Source organism: Ictalurus furcatus, chromosome 6 (genome assembly GCF_023375685.1).
Source record: "Ictalurus furcatus strain D&B chromosome 6, Billie_1.0, whole genome shotgun sequence".
Taxonomy (NCBI): domain Eukaryota; kingdom Metazoa; phylum Chordata; class Actinopteri; order Siluriformes; family Ictaluridae; genus Ictalurus; species Ictalurus furcatus.
The window spans coordinates 3,032,158-3,052,162 of record NC_071260.1 but is presented as its reverse complement, the minus strand read 5'-3'; the positions used below and the strand labels follow the sequence as shown (position 1 = coordinate 3,052,162).

Genomic DNA, 20,005 nt, shown 5'->3' with positions numbered 1-20,005 from the left:
GGTATGACCTTGACTGAAAGAACGCGATATTAATTAGAGCAAAAACTAGATGCACTGAGGGGGGGGTTGGGGGAGGTCACACCAAGGGGAAATATCCGGTATTGCAAGAGAGCTGTGGACTCCCTCCACAGCAATATTCTGTACAAAAGATAAAAATAAGGATGCAAGTGAGGTTATACCTGACAGAAAGAAGGAAACGAATCAACTCCTACCACTTTGAGCAAGGGCAGAGATTAAGGAACACGAGGTCCACCAAGTTGGGCTAAATACAGTCACAAGGATCACATCGGGGCGCTACAAAACAAATTAAATAAAATAAATCCCCGCAAGCTCTACGAACGAAATAAGTGCTTCTAAAATTACAGATATATACAGAAATCAAATAGGAATAACTTGATCTCTCTCTCTCTCACACACACATACACACTGTGGTTAAGCAAAGACCAACTGAGATGCTGTGTAAAAAAAAAAAAAAAAAAACCCAAAGAAACAAAAAAGAGAGAATGAGTACCATCTATTTACAAATTCACCTGGCCAGTTCAACAGTCTATAAAAATACTATTCACATTTTCTCAGTTAACAGTAGTAAAATCACAAGGAACGACCATTGCAAAGTGGGTTTTTTTTTCATTGCTCAGGAAGATGTCGCCTTCCCTCGACCGGTTGGATATAAAACGGAGGATGGATGTGTAAACTGTGCTTAGTCTTTTCCTCTCTCTCTCGCGCTGTACTTTCTGGTCACATAGACATGAGAGAAATAAATGACTGTAAATATGAAAGAGTACAGTGAAAGATAAACCACCGCCCAAACACAAACCTTGTACTTCATGCTAATCCCTTATTAAAGTGTCAATAGCACTGGTGGATATAAATCAGTACTTTAACAACTTAGTAGTTGTTTTAAAAAAATAATAAAATAAAAAGCAATTACTTTTACTTTTTTAACAACAGTGTGCTGAAAGCTGAAACATCCTGAAATCACGTGGTCTTATATTATATATACTGTGTGTGTGTGTGTGTGTGTGCGTGCATGCGTGCAATCGAAATTTATTCAACCCCCGGTGCAAATCAGGTTTATTGTCGAAATGTAAAGACTTTCAGTTGTTTGCGATGATCAAATCAAACAAAAGCGGTTGAAATAGTTCAACATGACGAATGCTTCAAGTGTTTCCCCTGAATTCAACTGAAAATGCGACTTATGATTTCTCCAGTCTCAAAATTGTTCACCCCCCTGAATAGAATCCCTCACAACAGCACAAATATGCAAAACAGGTGTTGTGTCGAGCACACCTGCGGCGACTAATCAAGGGCTTCATTAGTTGCACCAGTCTTGAGCTGGAACATGTGCAATGTCTGAACTGGCTAGGGGCAGAAAATGTATGTAATACCTTGACGGGGCAGCAAATGGAAGCTATCAACGGCTGCAACCAGATTTGTGAGAAAGCAGGTTGTGAGAAACCCTCGAGTGACTGTAAAAGACCTGCAGCGAGACTTGGTGCAACAGGCACTGAGGGTTCAGTGAGCACAGTAAGGCGCGTATTAAACGCAGAAGGTTTCCATGCCAGAACTCCGAGACGTTCACCACTACTGACCCAAAAGCACGAGAAAAGTCGCTCAATATCATATGAATAAACCACAGAAGTTTTGGGATTCTGTTCTGTGGAGCGATGAAACAAAACTGGAACTTTTCAGCACGACGGATCAGCGGTATGTCTGGAGGAAGAAGGATGAAGAAAGAACACTCTGTCCACAGTCGAGCATGGTGGAGGCTCGGTGATGCTCCGGGGCTGCTTTGCATCCTCTGGCACTGGAAACCTGCGGCGTGTGGAAGGCGAGATGGATTCATTGAAGTATCAGGAAATCCTAGGAGAAAACCTCATGCCGTCTGTGAGGGAGCTGAAGCTTGGGCGTCATCGGAACTTCCAACAGGACAATGATCCCAAGCGTACCTCAGATTCCACCAAGGCTTGGTTGCAGAAGAAGTCCTGGAAGATTCTACAGGACCATCACAGTCACCTGACTTGAACCCCATAGAACATCTCAGGTGGGATTTGAAGAAGGCGGTCGCAGCACGCAAACCCAAGAATATTCCTGAACTGGAGGCCACTGCTCATGAGGAACGGGTTAAGATTCCTCAGGAACGCTGCCAGAAACCGGTGTCTCGTTTGCAGCAGGTCATAACACCAAAAGGAGCTCTACTAAGTACTAAAGACACTCGCCATGAAGTGGTCGAATCATTTTGAGACTGGAGAAATCATTACAAGTCGCATTTTCAGTTGAATTTGGGGAAACCGCTTGAAGCGTTCATTATGTTGAACTATTTCAATCACTTTTGTTTGATTTCTTCATCGCAAACAGCCGAAAGTCTGTAGAATTTTGTCAGTAAACCTGATTTGCACCGGGGGGGTTGAATCATTTTGATCGCTATATACACACGTATAAAACAATTTCATAATCGTGATACAAGTGCTGTCTTTCTGCTTGTCCGACTGTATATCGTTTGGTGTAGTGTGTTGTAGTCGGGTTTTCTTCTTTGTTCGTTTGTTTTCCAGATATACATTTCAAGGCCAAGTGAAGTGTTTGTAGGAATTTCAGGAAGAAATAGACAAGTAGTGTACCTACAGATATTAACTTCAAGCATTAAATACACAAAGGAAGAAACCTTCAATGACATTTCAATACCGTTTTCACGTTGTCAATCCAAAAAAAAAAAAAGAAAGAAAGAAAAAAAAAAGCTCCAGATATTTACAAAAGGGTCACATTTCAAAAGGTTTGTTTGCACATTCATATTAAGAGAAATGAGGTTACTGAGATCTAAATGTTGATCCTTATTTAGGTTTTTCATCGAGAGAATCTTTTCGTCCATTATATATGCGGCGGCGTGGGAAAACCTTTCGGATGTCGATGTGGCTAAATTCTGGCAGTAATATCTGCCAGTATTATACTTTACATTTCTACTTTAAGTAACAGAAAATGGTAAAACGTGGACATTTTTTAAAAATAAATAAATAAATAAATAAAATATATTTTTTAGGCTAGGTTTTTAAAAAAAAAATTTTTTTTTAAATCCTTGCTTTGACTTCCTGCAAAGAGCCAGTTTAACAAACACGGCAGTAAAAAGTCAATCTGCCTAAAGACCTCTAAAACCTCGCTAGTTAAGGGTTATTCCCTCACACAGAGCATGTCAAGTTGGATGAATTCGTATTCAATCCATTTCATTTTGTAACCGGACTCCATCGGTTAAAAATGCCTTCGATAGTCCTGATCGTATCGCATCGTGATCCGAACCGAGAATAAAAGACATTATTAACAAGAAAGTTACTCAACATTTACCGAAGAAGCGAATGAACGAATCCGGCGTGATGAGACTGATTACCGATGAGCAACTTTACAACCCATTTCCCACAAATGTACAATTCTTAACAACTGGGCGATAATGCTGTGGTTCCATAGGTTATGAATGAATTTTTTTTATTTATTTATTATGAATTCCTCACATTGAGAATAAACTTCTGATTATGCATATAAGACGCCCGTTCTGTTTTAGTGGAAAATGAAACACAATAAATAAATACGTTGACCCTGTGGGTGGTTTTCCCAGGCCGCCACGCAAACCTTCTTCAATTCTGAGTCTCCTCCCTTCAAGGTTATCACAGATGTTTGTTACTCCTTCAGTGTTTTGGTCTAGACGTTATGTTATTAGCTGCTTATTAGTTTAAGGAGGGCTCTGTCCCAGTGTTTGCTACATCTATACACGGGTTTCTCCAAGGACTTCCTCCTCCATAGCTGCTATATATATGATACATGCTTTCAAAGGTATGATCAGAAACCTTTTGATACTTTGTGAAATGTGACGTGGAACGAGAAGTGATTATTGATGATATGTACTGTATGCCCATAACTATTATTAATAACTAAGGATACATTAACCTCTCTGCGATCACGTCACAGAACGTCGTTCTCCGTTGTACGGTCATTCGCCTGAATCACATTTACCTTGAAAATCTTACTAACCATTCCGTTAATGTAAGCACATGTGCAGAAGTAGTGTCTTCACCTGGCTAAGAAGTTCCCCTCACATCCCATTTATTAGACGTTTTCCCTCTCACCTCAGTCTAACAGTAATTATGCACATAACTAAAGTAGTCATCTAACCTCGGTTTAGCTTGGCACTTAGTCCACAGTCGTTACATAAAGCTACTGCCAATATCTAAATTAAAACCGATTCAAGTATCAAACTGATACGGCGCAGGCTATTTCTATCTCTTTTTAGATGTTAATAGGAACACCGTAGAATAATTAAACAATAATTTAAATCTGACCTATTCCGTATACCTTTGGGATGTGTGGTGAAGCAGTTTGGTGTTCCTTTTCATCGTTTTCAGCTGGAGATCACTTAAAGTAATAACTTTTGTTTAAAGCAAACAATACTTAATAACAAACAAACAAACAAAAAAAAAAAGAAATCATATAAAACATCTGGTACAGTATGCAATTGGTGCCAGTTTCACTTTCAGTATAGGGACAAACCAGAAGTGATGACGTGCGTATACAGAAAAACCTTCCGACTATATCGTCTGTGTATTAAGCCTAGGCTGGTCTTGGAGAACTGTCGACAGAACCCAACTGGAAACAAATTTTTACCTTGAACTATAGTTAATCTATGGGTATAAAACATTGGTAGGAGATTTTAAACCTTTACATATTATAAAAACAAAAATAATAACAACAACAACTTAAAAAAAAAAAAAAAAAAACAACACGAAGCACAACCCACGCATGGAGGCTGGCTTTCCTCTACCAATAATGACAAAAGAGGAATCAAATGGATGAGTCAAATATTCATCAGTCTCCGTGGTTGGAAAGAGAGACGTTATTTGACAGTGCCAGACCATTAAGTGCTTTTAAAACCTACATAAGAGACGAGCCGAGTCTCTCCATTAGCAGAAAAACATAATGCCTGGCAGTGTTCAAAACTCCACGTACTCCTGGCTTTGGACGCTTGGTCGACATGTTCTCTCTCACCGTGCGACATTTTTCAATTTGTTCTCCAACATGATGAGAAACGCGTATCGTATAATACAAACCTATGAAAGTTGCAGGAAGTACAACTTTAGTTTTCGTGTTTCGAGCTGAGGACAGTCCAAAGGGAGAAGACTGATACCGAGAACTCAGAAGTCTCTGCCCCAAATGTTGTATATTAGTGTTTTTTTTTTTTTTGTTTGTTTGTTTGTTTGTTTCCACTTGGCACATGCTCCTCTGCTTCAGTATTAATTGTGCCAGCTCAAGCGTTTCCTATTGACCGTGAGTCCCAGTCTACCACTTGCCGGCCCTCGTTTGATGGACTATCACAATTTCATATCACTCCTCGTATCTCAGACTGTACTGCTCAAGCAATCAACAAAAGGTCAGTATTGGCCAAGAGGTCTATATCGCCCATTCTGTATATGCCTTGGTCATTATTATCAGGCATTTCAGATAGATCCAGTTTGTGCACTCTGTATAGTCCTTTTTTATCACCTCTCTGGGTGCGGTCCATTATCATAACTGGTGCTTTTGCTGTGTGACAACTGTTGCTGTGTGATGGTGGAAAAAAAAAATCGATGCTGGCTGGGTGGACAAGAAAGAAAGAAAGAAAAAAAACCGCAACAGACTATTGAACACATCTTCTTTTATGAACAGTAGACTTTGCAGTAGCTATACGTTCCTCTCTGTGTGAGTGCCATGCTGAAACTCACCATTTTTATTTATTTATTTATTTTTGGCTTGTATGCGCGTGTGTGTGCTTGAGACGTTTGGACACATGGGGTTTGTGCTGGCACTTCATGGTCCCAACATTAGGTCTTTGGACCTTTTGGGTAACTCTATTATCAGTGATCTAAAAAGAAATGCGGTGACTATAATAGGGACTAAATGGTACTATGAAGATGAGACAGGATGCTGTCCCGAACACCTCTCCTAGGACTTTTTAAGAGCGTCACGTGTGGTAAGTCACGAAAATGCAGCTGTAGTAAAGGAACAGTATGTATTAGCATCTGGAATACCATTTTGATATCTATCTAACAAATTAGGATAAATAATTACTAGGGTAATAGCAGTGCAGAAAAAGGGCCCACGTAGACAGGCTTGGTGCTGTTTTGTCTTGACTTCTTTAAAACTGTCCACAGTGTGGCAGTAGATTGGCAGTCAAAGACCTTGTTGTAAATGTTAACTTGCCTACCAGTTCTCCAAACCAATTCCAGTGTGGTGCAAGTAGAGGATCTGGCATGGCGGAGGAAAGGGTATCTGTCTCGCCAAGAAAATGCGAAGTCTACGTGCCAACGACACCATGGCAAGGATTTGTGACAGTGGGATGTGGAGGAGTGAAACAAGGAGAAGGGTTGACTGACATGGTTGTCTTTCAGCTGTCTTGTTTAGAGAAACACCATCTGGATGCTAATTAAGCATGAAATACAGTCAGGAGGAGAGGAGAAGAGGGAACGGTAGAAGAACTGGTACTGGTATAAGATCCAGGGTGAGAAGAAAACATGACTGCTTCTTTTCTTCTATTCTCCTTCTCCTTCCACTCTCTTTCTTTCTTTCGCCTCGCTGGTGCTACACCACTGTGTTCCTCTGCCGGTAGGGTGGCGGTGGGAGCACGGTGCCTGTTTTCAGGGCGTACTCTGTTAGGTACTCCTGGTTTTCAGCTACGGCAGGCCGGATGCGGCCATTCTGCCTGTAGAAGAAGCGTGTGCTGCAGTCCTGCAAGACCTCCGGCCCGTGTAGTGTCGCCTTGGGTGGAAGACTGTGCTGCCAGTATTCAGGGTTGTCAAAGGTCTTTTTGGGCTTTTTGTCCGCTACAACGGTGCCAGAGTGAGCTGGGTGGAGGGTATGTGATGCGTGGAGGGTGTGGCCCGAAAGTGAAGGATGGATCGTGTGACCTGAAAGAATGGGTATACCGGACTGAGTAGAGTAAATGGGCTGTGCTGGGATGTGGCCATGCCCTGAGGGAGCACTGTGTGATGGATGACCTTTTGGGGCAATATTTTGGCCACTGGCAGTACCAGAGTTGCCCGACGCCACCGTTGCATGAGCCACAGGGACGCCATTCTTACGCATGGCCTCCTGATTCTTCTCTCCAGAGTTGTGGAAGGTGTTGAGATACAGTGGATCATTGACATATTCATCCTCCATCTTGGGTTGGCCGTTGGAGCTGGAATGGTGGCCCTGGTCTAGATTATGGACTTCTCCATTTCTGCGGCGTGTCACAAATGGGTTCTCCTCCACAGGGTTGAGATAATCTACCAGAAGACGAGAGGAGAGAACAAAAGACAAGAGAGGCTTCCAGTCAAAAAAAAAAATATTCCAAACGTTAGAGTGATATCTACTGTAACATTGATCTCTGACAGATTCCCCTCCCACACACTGCCTAATGTTGATGCTGTGGGCTTCATATCTGATCTTTATGACATCAATCCCAGTCATAAATCATGCATTATTGAACTAAGGAACCTCTCTCCTGGTTTCCAAAATTAACATGAACTGAATAAAAAGAAAGACACATGACACTGATACCTAGGGAGAAAGATAGAGCACATCATTGGCCAGAATAATATTAAATCTCTTTATGGATGTTATGTTGATGTACAAAATGTAAGATGAAGTTGTTATCATCCCAATCTCTAAGACAAGCTTGACATGATTGATTCTGGAAAATGTGCGTTATGAAGCTATTGTATTGATTAATTTGAACTGTATAAAAAGAGACACTCAAGAAAGGACACTTCAAGAAGAATTTGATCATTTTAGAGCCTCCTGATGCCTGCTAAAGGAATTACAACAACCTTCAGTGTGTTAGGTATATGCCTGATGGGTTACAGGAAAAGTGGCAGGGAAAAGGGGCGGAGCAAAGCAACTCTGCTTTAGCGAAGGGCAAAGCTAATTTCCAGGCTAAAGTCCAGAAACACTTCAATCTCAAGACTCTTCCGTAACTATAGCCCTGTTTTAGTCTCACCATGGCAGATTTCTAAGAATTCCTACAGGTTACAGAAAGTTATGGGTGGTAGAAGAGCATTGAGTGGTGTTCTACCTGTGGGTTTCTTCTCCTTCTTAGTAGTCATGTATCCATCCTGGTCTTTTTCAGCTCTGGCTGCTCGTTCACTCAGTAGCAGTGTGGGTTCAGTGCTGTAGCGCTGAGCACTGCTTTCTTCTCCGGTCCTGACCCGGGGAGATGCTTGTTTTCTCAGGGTGCCGTTACAACGCGGGTCTTCTGTGACTCCTGCTGCACCCTGCTGAGGCTCTTGATTGGAGCACGATGGTGATACAGAGGACACAGCTACCACTCGCGGTATCGTGGCCATCATCGCCTCCATACCAAAACTGCCATCCTGATAGGCAAACTGATTCTGTAGTGGCAGAGGCAAGAAAATCCTTTACTTACAAATAATATTAATATGTTTAATGAGAAGGGCCTCTGCTTCTATAACTCCCATTCTGAAAAAGTTAGGACAGTATGGAAAATGCCAATAAAAACTAAGTGGAGTGGTTTTTGTAAACGTACTTCGACTTGTATTTAAACAAAAAAAGACGTATAAAGACGAGGTATTTGATGTTTTATCTGATCAACTTTTTTTTTTTTTTGAAGATAAATGTTTATTTTGATATTGATGCATGCAGCACGTTCCAAAAAAGTTGGGACGGGGCAATTTAGGACTAATAGCAGTATGACAAGTTGAAATAAGGTGGTGATGTGAAACAGGTGAGGCAATCGTCGAATCATAGTATATAAGGAGACTCCAAAAAAAAAGGCCTAGTCCTTCAAGAGCAAGGATGGGTCGAGGCTCGCCGATCTGCCAACAGATGCGTCGGTGAATAATCTGACACTTTGAGAACAGCATTCCCCAAAGACAAATCGGTAGGATTTTGGGCATTTCACCTTCTACAGCGCACAATATAATGAAAAGATTCAAGGAATCCCCGGTCAAATCTCTGTGCGTAAAGGGCGAGGCCGAAAACCACTTCTGAATGCGTGTGATCTCCGATCCGTCAGACGTCACCGTCTTAAAAACAGTCATGAGTCTGTAATGGACAGTATGTAATGGACATGGGCTCGGGAATACTTTGGTAAACCTTTGTCGGTCGACACCATCCGCCGCTGCATCCACAGATGCAAGTTAAGGCTTTACTATGCAAAGCAGAAGCCGTACATCAACACTGTCCAGAAGCTCCGCCCACTTCCCTGTGCTCGGTCAAAAAACTTTGGTCAAAACAGCCGTCGTGTTCTCCGGGCCGAAGAGGAAAAGGACCGTCCAAGCTGTTATCAGCGTCAGGTCCAAAAGCCAGCGTCTGTCATGGTATGGGGGTGTGTCAGAGCACATGGCACGGGTAACTCGCACATCTGTGATGGCACGATTAATGCAGAAAGATATGTACACATTTTGGTGCAACATGTGCTGCCATCCAGAGCAGGACAATGCCAAACCACATTATGCCTAGATTACAAGCGCATGGTTGCGTCATCAGTGTGTGGGTGCTATCATGGCCTCCCTGCAGTCCTGACCTGTCTCCAATTGAGAACATGTGGTGCATTATGAAGCGCAAATTAGGCAACGAAGGCCCTGTACAGTTGTGCAGCTGAAGAAAGGATGAACGGAGGAAAATTCCGCTTGCTAAACTTAAGCGTCCAAACACTAAAGTGTTATTAAAAGAAAAGGTGGTGTTACACAACGGTAAACAGTCGACTGTCCCAACTTTTTTGGAGTGTGTTGCAGTCATCAGATTTGAAATGAGTGTATATTTTCCAAAATAAATTCAATTCACAAAGTAAAACATCAAATAATGTGTTAGTAATGTGTTTTCAATATAGTACAGGCTGAACTGAACTTTCAAATGACTCTTTCTTTGTTTTGTTTGTTTTTTGTTTGTTTTTTTTATACATTTTCCATACTGTCCCAACTTTTTGGGAATTGTAGCTGTACAATGGTGATGTGCCACAATTGTCATTGTTTTACATAAAATACAGTTGGTACACAGAGCAGTTATTATGGAAAGTTGGGGTAGGCATTAATCACTGAGTGTAAGGGGTCTGATGGGAATTCTAGCTCTTTTAGTGCGTCACATTGTTGGAAAATTAGATTAGATTAAAAGAGGAAAATGCAGAAATTAAAAAGAAAAACTCTCCTTTGCAATAGTTGAAAAAAGTGTCGAAGGGGCCCGAGCGAGGTGAGCCTACAGGGATAGATAAGAAAATTCGTGCGTATGTAAAATAGACACGCCCACACACACTCACACGCACACAGAAAAAGAGTTTGGAAAACTTTATGTAGTTTAATTAAAAACACACAAAAGAATGACTTTTTAACAATCATGGGTTTTACATAAGATCTTGGGGGATGCGTGGTTTTCCTGTTCACGGCCCAGGGGATTTGGGTAGCCTGGGTGCCTTTAGAAGCAGTAGGGATCTGGGGAGTTTGCGTGCCGTGTGACATTCCGTGGTACGTTTGGACAGCCGCATCCGAATATCTTTTCTTCATGAATGGCACCGAAACAGATCTTTGAGTGGATGCGTTAATTCCTCTCTTTGGTGGGGGAGGGGATAGCGATGCGCGTCTGTGTGGATGCCTCCGTTCTCTTTTTCCTGAAAGGCGGTACGGTTAAACGTGTTTGAGTGCCAGAATCCGCTTTACACCTTCTGAGAAGGGGCCCGGTGAAGTGGGTCCGGGAGGGAACTGTCGCCGTTTGCCTTTTAATGGAAGGTCCAGGGTTCTGTTTAGAAGAACCAGGGTTGATGGGTTTGGATCGTACATCTAGAAAGAAGAGATATCAAAATACGTAAATACATGTAAAATTATACGCAGGGCTGGACAGAACGCAACAGGGAGGATAGATAAGGAAAAGGCTGTACTCACCCATGGCTTGGCTGGAGAGAGAGATACGGAGAGGTGGGGGTCTTCACGCTCGTAGGAGGCCTCCCAAGTGTAGTAAATGATGAAGAAAACAGATATTGGCTTTTCATTACTATGACGCTGTTAATTACGGCCGCTTGAAAGAGAAGGGCAGATGCAGGCAAAGGTACACGGATGCTTTAATTGTATATAAGACGCATTGTAAGCGATTGTATTTTGTTGCATGTTTCACTTTGGGTGACGCGTGTAACCCTGGACCCAACTGGGTTCATTTTGCTGACTGCTGAATAAACCTGCATTCTTCTGAATCCAGTCTGCTATGTTATTTCTCTAAAAAAAAAAATACAAGTCAGATTGCTTAATTAAGTTCATAGTTTAAGTCTGTGAGCTAGCAGGGCCAATGCACGCTGAAGTGGCCCAAAATCTTCCTGCAATATCATCATAAAAGTTTATTCTTTCAGCTTTTTGGGCGGGATTTCAATATTACAGTCAGTGTTTGTTATTGTTTACATTACCATGGCTGAAATTGTTCAATAATTATTTGTACAAGTCAGAAAGGCACCAAAAGTGTGTGTGTGTGTGTGTGTGTGTGTGTGTGCTTTATTTCATTCCCTTGGTTTCCTTGAAGATATGTCTCCATTCATCTTCAGTGTCTAAACAATTACTGTAGATGAATGAATGAATGGGTAATGACGTACAGGTACAGCCCAAATCTACAAAAAAGTACGAATAAAGTGGCTCAGCTATGTAGAAATCCCATGTTGCTGAACTGAAAGCACCACATTGGTGTGTTAACCTGTTCATGTACATATTCTTGTATAATTTCATCCGGGCAATCCACAATCAGTATTACAATGCAAAATTAGCTAACAGAAGTTTGTACAAGATCTGTCAGCTGATACCTTATACCACAGAGGAACCCCCCCCCCCAAAAAAAAACCCTGATGCACAGCTGATGCACCAATGATTTCATATGACATTACAGCAAATTACAATTCCAATGACAAGAGAATACTTGCGTCTTTGAATTGACCCGTAAGAAGGCGTCGTCAATAATGTAATTAATATCCGTTTCTGAATATACTACAGCTTGGATCTGGATATAAAAAGCAACTTTTGAAGGCACTAAGAATTTGCCTTGGCTGCGTTTGACTTAATATTCTGATCCGCTTTGTGCGTTTCAGTTCCGTTTTGTTCTCCCTGAGCAGAGTTTAGTCAGCGAACTCCGGCAGAAAGACGTCTGTCATGTTCCACAGAGGCTCCGGAGGATTGATATCTCTCATTGATATTCATTGTGCTTTGCTTAGCCTTCTCTTCCATCCAGAGAAAAACAAAACAGCCAGTAGAATATAAAATGCTGCCTGTGTGAAGACGATGGGGGGAGTGAAAGCAGACTCTGGCCTTTAGGTTTATTAGAACAAACATAAACCTACTCACCCCATATGGACATAGTTTAACTATTGGGAAGATTTCTAAAGGCAGTGTGTGTGTGTGGTTTTTTTCTTTCTTTGTTTTTGTATGCATCTTGAACATATTGACATTATATAAACCATGTATGCAGTGGTTTCAGTCAACGTTAGAAGAATGTAATCAAACTTATTAATATTTTATACTCCGAGTGACTAGTTTATTTTGTCCGCTATACCCTCCTAGTGTTTAATAAACGCACAAATCAATAGATATCCACATTATATATTGGTGCTTGAACGTTTGTGAGTTTTTTGGGGTTTTTTTTCTTCATGTTTCTGCACAAATATGACTTAAAACATCATCGGGTTTTCACACAAGTCCTAAAAATAGATAAAGAGAACCCAGTTAAACAAATAAGACAAACATACTATACTTGGTCATTTATTTATTGAGGAAAATGATCCAATATTTCATATCTGTGGGAGGCAAAAGTATGTGAACCTCCGTTTGAGGATTCTCTTCGTCTATTTTTTTTTGTGTGTGTGTGTGTGAACATCTGATAAAGTTTCAGGTCGTACATACGCAGATGTATAGAAGATTCTAAAGGTTTCACAAACTTTCAAGCGCCACTGTACGCTTTAGAGATTGAATAGCTATAGAAAAATGTGTTATTTCACTGTCCTTGCCAGCGTATTTGTTTTATACGCCTCATTTGGAGTAAAATATCTTGTTTTGGCATCTATCCCTTACAAGCAGTAACGCTACAGCTCTGCTGACAACACTGTCGTCTTTCCTTGGCGTTCTTGCAACAGTTCTCAAGTTTCTATTTACTTTTTAATGTATTTCTGTCAAGTCTTGTTTCTAATAATTGCTATCATATTATAGAGATACAAATATTTGCTATTGGTTCCATCTAATAAGTTGCTTGGTTACTTTCCAGTGTGGTTTGGGTAATTGCCTTGCTTCATAATGAAGCAATCAAACTGGGGCTGTTTTGTTTTTAGCGTACAAGCTGTTTAGGGAAATCAACCCTTTGTAAAATCTTAAAGCATCTTCCGTTGAACCAATGAGTCTGTTCTTATCAACATAAACGCGGGTATTTTCTACATCCGGTTACGCTACACGCTACAGACATTCCTATATTTCTCTCCGATCCAGAAGATCCGTGATGTAGATGTGCTGGTGCCATGGTAGACTCAAGACCAACTGGGGAGATTGTACGGTATCTCACTGTTGGCTAAATTGCATCCTGCTTTCATTTAAAAATGTGGAAAAACAAAAAATCTTAAGCTTTACCGAGACCCTTTTGTAATTTAAAATATCTAAGCCAGATTGCCGCGGTCATCAAGCACGCTTTATTTTTCTTCTCATGCTTAGCTTTGTACCAGCCGTTGATTGCTTTCTCCTCCCCCCTAATTTGTGAATTCATCTATGCACAATTTAGGATTTATGAAGTTTTTTTCTTTCAGAACACGCTTCTCGACTCGTCACGCTTTGTTTATTCTTACTGAACGGTCATGCTTGTTTGGGCTGAAGACAGACAGTGAAGGCGAAAGATTGATGCGGTTCGACACTCGCGGCATGTGTTTACAAAGTGATTTCAAGCAAACTCAGAACTTTGACACTATCATAGATTGATTTCTCCCAACATAACATATGTTGGGAGAAATTAATCTATGATGGTGCCAAAGGTGATGTGATACAGGTATATTTCCCTCATTTATTCATACACGTCAAGTCGCAAATTATTGAAATAAATAAATGCAGTAACCTGAAAATACAAATTTATCAATTCAATACGCATTAAATCTTATAAATTAATGATTACACGTATTAACGTATTTAACAATGGCCGCATTCATATACATCAGACATGCATCGATCTACAAACCCCCACCCCCGCACCACCCCGGGCACTTTTTTTGACATCAGTACTGTTAAGAGTTAATAAACCGATGACGTTGGGGTTCAGCGCAAACACTCTGCTGCCACTTGCTGCCTATGAGCAAACATCCCCTTTCGTTTGAGTGAGGACCCTGCTATTTACACAGACTGGCCCTCGTAATGAAAGTGCCACCAGTGATGCATCCTGGGAAATGGCGTGGGGAGTACATCTCCTCCGAGAGACAGAATGGCCCTTTACCCACTGTGGTTAAAAGACAGCTATCAATATCTGCTCAAGCGTGATTGCTTTCACAAGCCGAAAAGGTCACCGTGAGCAAATATTATTTGTTTTTCATCTTCTGCTGACTTTTTTTTTTTATAGATGTGGTCACTCTGGAAAGTTTCATTCCATAACCCTGCAGTCAGTCGTACCAGGTTTCGTACACAATCATAAAAAAGGAGCACTTTAATGTAGACTTGCATTATAAAGCTACAGACCGCAGAGTTTAGTGTGTACACACATGATCACCTGATAATCATATCAAACATCCAAAAAGTTCAAGCCTTAAATGTGATATTCAATAAGAAGACTGAATTAGTGCAGAGAATGAGCAAGTGTCTAAAGAGAAGGGAATTTCTTGACTCTATATATTACCTGATAACAGAATATTCAATATCCAATTGTGTTTAAAAAAAAAAAAAAAAAAAAAAAAAAAAGATAAATTAATTTCCAGACTTTCCAGATCTGCACAAGAACCAGTGCGAACATGATTCAAGCCTTTCCGTGGGCTTCTACGTGAAGTATTTCAATTATGTATGATCTATTATGTTTCATAGCAGCTGATTTAACCTTCTGAACCCGGGTGCCACTTCTCATAAGCCTGACCGATTGGGACGTGCATAAGTATTCACACCCCTTGAACTTGTTCACAGTTTGTAGTGTTACAGACTGAAATGGGTCACACCGAGAGTAGAAGTTCTGGGCTATCAACGGTTTAAACAATCAATCTAACAGCACACGCTCGGGCAACAAGAGACACCTGTCAGTCACCTTTTCACAGCAATTTCACTTCAATCACTTGGAAAATGGATGGGTTAACATGGGTTCTGAGAACACCATCCCACACAGTGAAGCATGGTGGTGGTAGTGTCATGTTGTGCGTATGCTTTTTATCAGCAGGGACTTGAGAAACTTGTCAGGGTTGAGGGCAGGATGGATAGAGGCGAATACAAGGTACGCCTAGAAGAACAAACTGTTCATGTCTACACGAAACTGGTGTGGAGGTTCTCCTGCTAACAGGACAGCAACGCTAAGCACGTTTGCAATGCTACACTGGAGTGGTGCAAACCCAAGAAACTGAATGTCTTAGAATGGCCCAAACGACCAGACCTCAATCTGATCGAGACTCTGACAACACTTCAAAATTGCTGCTCATCAGTGTTCTCCATTCAATGTGTCACAGCAATTCTGACAAGAGAAGAATGGGCAAAAATATCAGGATCCAGATGTGCAAAGCTGATTGAGACATATATCAGAAGATTTGCAGCTGCAGTTGCAGCCAAAGTTGGTTCTACCCGTTATTGACCAAGGAAGGGGGGTGAATTTTGCACTGTTAGATATATTGTGTAAATCAAATGTTGTAACACTACAAAACGTGGAAAGCTTCAAGAGTGATGAATTCTTAAGCAAGGCACTGTAGATAGCAACCGTAACCAAGTATAGTCGGGATCAATAAAGCATTATTCATTTATAATAAATAAGTATCCTTCCACCCAACATCTCCGTCACAAAGAGACAAGGAACTCATTTCAAACGTCAGTTCGGGCCATTTCTCAAGTAGTTAAGCAGCAACTTCATTGAAATAATACAGAAGTACACTGAGAGCATGACAGCTGAATGTGCATTAAAATGCAGAAGACCTTCCAAGCCATGCATAAGTTTAACTAAATGATCCAAAATCTGAACGTTGGCAGAGGAAGGTGGGGGAAAAAAGAAGAATGACAAGAGGGAGAGAGAACGTGTTAGCATGTCTGACCTCTTGTCCTTCTCTGTTTTAGTAAGAAATAATGAGAGATTTAAATTTTGGAGAACACTCTGTGTGCACTTTCCCTCTGAAGGGTGCTAAAAGAAAGACATGATTGATTGGCTCCAAATTTGTCATGGAAAGAGAACTCTACTGAAGGAGGCCAGTCGGAGGTTACTGGATGGAATAATGAGGGCTGACAGGTGACAGAAATGGGGAAATTATAGATTCCTGGAATCAATGTTAAACTCTCAGTTTGTCACTGTTATTTGCACAGTTATTTCTCATTTTCTTTCTTTCTAAGGTTTTCAGCTAAAGTGCTAAAGTACTCGTGGACAAAGTTGCACAGGCAGAGGAGTATGTTTGGTTTTTTGTGCTAATATAAGGCTATAAGTGAATCTCAGTGGTGTATCTCAGTAGCTTCCTCTTCACCACCCACTTCTGAACTCTAGCAGCAGAGATGGAAAGTTAAGTTGGGGGGAAAAAAAGACTCGACTTGGCCTCGTGAACAACTGACTTCGAGACTCGACTTGGCCTCGTGAACAACTGACTTCGAGACTCGACTTGGCCTCGTGAACATCTGACTTCGAGACTCGACTTGGCCTCGTGAACAACTGACTCGAGACTCGACTTGGCCTCGTGAACAACTGACTGGAGACTCGACTTGGCCTCGTGAACATCTGACTCGAGACTCGACTTGGCCTCGTGAACAACCGACTCGAGACTCGACTTGGCCTCGTGAACAACCGACTCGAGACTCGACTTGGCCTCGTGAACAACCGACTCGAGACTCGACTTGGCCGCGTGAACAACCGACTCGAGACTCGACTTGGCCTCGTGAACAACCGACTTCGAGACTCGACTTGGCCTCGTGAACAACCGACTTCGAGACTCGACTTGGCCTCGTGAACAACCGACTTCGAGACTCGACTTGGCCTCGTGAACAACCGACTTCGAGACTCGACTTGGCCTCGTGAACAACCGACTCGAGACTCGACTTGGCCTCGTGAACAACTGACTTCGAGACTCCACTTGGCCTTGAAGACACAGGCACTTTGAAGGGAGAGTAATCAAGCTAGTCATGCTGTAAGATGGCTTCAAACTGAATTTCCATCAATAATGACTTAAAAACTGAGTTCCATTTTTAACAGTTTGAAAGTAATAGTTTTTTGATCATGTATAAAAATGTAATTAATGATGTACCTAACACCTTGTGCACTTTATTAGTCAATTTGGAATAAATGAACAAGACATTCTGTAGAAGTAATCCGTTTTAATATGTCAAAATTGAAATAAAAATCGAGCAAAGACTTGGGACTTGACTTGGACTCCGCCTCAGAGACTTGAGACTTGGACCGCATGGACTCGTGAACATGTCTGCCTAGCAGTGTTGTGTGTACAACTCACTCGGTTGGAGTCAAGGCGTGAGCGAGTGGTGTAGGTAAGCGGGGGGATGTTGAAGGTGTGAGGCACCAGGTACTCCTCGGCATCCATCAGGTCCTCCAGCTCCTCTTCATCCAGCAGACTCTGGAAAAACTTACTGTCATTGGGGTTGGGCAGCTTCATCCGGTCGTCACCCTGAGGAACAGCAGCGTTATCATCAGAGCTGTACACTCTGGTAATCCTTACTGCGCTGTTACAGTATCGAGATTGCTGTAACATGTAACAAAAACAATCATATTCTGAGGATCCTGACCTCAGATAAGTTCCAGATCATTTTATTTATTTTATTTGTGTGCATAGCTTGAAGGAATCATGACTTGAGACATGATCCCTGTAAATCTGACAACTATTTGAACGTGTTCGCAATTATAAATAGTAAAGTAACAATTGCATTTTTACCTAAACAATAGAAAAGGCTTAGTTAGAATACAATATTAAGTGTAGTCACAGTGTAAAATTCTGCGGTATGTTTGTGCTTTACCTGGATGACGAGGTAGCGCTGGGGGTCTCGGGCCATTCTGCAGAACTCCGCCGCTAGCTCCTTAAACTTCGGCCTGCTGTCCGCGTCAATCATCCAGCCTGAAGCCCAAACACACAACACCGGTTTCAGTTCGAGTCGATCAGAAGAACCTCACACAACACTGTTTACTGCAGCTTATTCCCCGCACCCCCGTCCTTCAACGTTCTACATTCATGAAAATCCTGTACTCTGTAACTACCACTGGAGGGCTAAACACTACTATGAGTTTCACTTGAGCTGAATACTAAGTGGAAAAACAAACAAACAAAAAACATAAACTTGAGGAAAGAAATGGCTAATTTCACAGATGTGTGTCGCTAAATCTTCCTCTTAGACTGCATTCAATTTGCAGGTAAAATGTACATCACATTTACATTTACGTTTAATCGTTTAGCAGACGCTTTTATCCAAAGCGACTTACGAATGAGGAAATACAAGCAAAGTGATGTATCACGCAGAGAACGATACAAGTAGTGCTACTAAACAAGATGTTTAATTGAGTTCCAGAAGAAGCAAAGTGCACAGAGTCGAGGTGTAAGAGCCAGAGTACTTTTTTTTTTTTTTTTTTTTTTTTTTTAATAATGTGTGGGTTAGCATTTTAGGGGTTAGTTAAGTGCTCACGGAAGAGGTGGGTCTTTAGCTGTGTTTTGAAAATAGGTCCGGATTGAGGTCGTTAGTTCATTCCACCACTGAGGAACGGTTGGTTTGAGGGTCCTGGGAAGGGACCTTGAGCCACGCTGAGTACTCCGCGTCGGTCGTTAACGGATCACGTGTGCTCCGAGCGATTTCCTAAATGTATACTGCGTGAAGATTGTCGAATTATTTCTTTATTTATTTATTTATTTTTTGCTCATGCTATTCGGTTCAGAAGTACACATTGTTCCAAAAAGAAAAAAAAAAACAAAACAAACAAAAACAACCCAGATACGTATAAGGCCATGTTAACAAAAAAAATACACGACGATAACTTGAGACGGGTGAAATCATTTCCCGGCAAGTTCAATTAAAATGAAGGCTGTTTATTAAACACTATCGCTTCTCATAATGCAGAATGTGGTCATGCAGCATGTTTTTATGGGGACCGGCAATGGTGTGTGACCGATGTGGGGATGTGAGAGACATAAACTGCGGTGTAGAGGTTACCGTGATGACCTTCGTAGCGTGTGATGAGTAAGCGAGGGGTCCTGTATATAGCTTTTGTCCAAAACTTTCACTACATCTACTATAACTGCATACGTACACTACGGGTTCTCCCTGGATTCTTCTTCAGATATAGGTCACAGGTGAAGTCATCACTTCAGCTAGTGTGTACGTGTGAATGATTCTTTTTTAATAATACGAGTTAACTGTGTTGCAGTACATATAATAACTCTACTATAAATATACTACATTCCATTGACTATAAAATATAAAAAAGTGTTTAAGCGTCACTGACTTTGAAAGTAGCTGAAAGACAACAGAGGAGGGCGTGAAAGTGTTCGTACATTTCACCATGACCATGTAGACGTCGATGGTGCAGATGGGTGGCTGAGGGAGTCGTTCTCCTTTCTCCAGCAGGTCAGGGATCTCACGTGTGGGAATTCCATCGTACGGCTTTCCTCCGAACGTCATCAGCTCCCAAATAGTCACTCCTGGAAGAAAATACATATGGTATGCCCCCAGTATCGAATTATATGGTCGAAGTAGACGAGTTTGCAGTAAGCTAATGCATGCAATCTTAAGCGACAAGTAACATCACAGCAAAAGAGTAGAACACACACACACACACACGCTCGGAGAATGAGTCCTACTGTAAAAGTGTTTCTGCATAAGTTCATATAAAAGCAGGTGCGCACTGTATA

At 41.5% G+C, this 20,005-nt stretch overlaps 1 protein-coding gene across 1 annotated transcript in view; it reads right to left on the bottom strand.

Annotated features, from left to right (window-relative positions):
* Positions 1-1,504: 1,504 nt before the first annotated feature.
* Positions 1,505-20,005, bottom strand: part of LOC128608488 (receptor tyrosine-protein kinase erbB-4-like) — a 338,895-nt gene continuing 320,394 nt past the window's right edge. The window contains exons 23-27 of the mRNA XM_053626224.1: positions 19,649-19,795; positions 18,126-18,223; positions 17,609-17,779; positions 8,069-8,384; positions 1,505-7,280 (exon numbers count right to left, since the gene is read on the bottom strand). Coding sequence (XP_053482199.1) covers positions 6,595-7,280; positions 8,069-8,384; positions 17,609-17,779; positions 18,126-18,223; positions 19,649-19,795 — 1,418 coding nt within the window. The 3' untranslated portion in view covers positions 1,505-6,594. The remainder of the gene's footprint in view (positions 7,281-8,068; positions 8,385-17,608; positions 17,780-18,125; positions 18,224-19,648; positions 19,796-20,005) is intronic.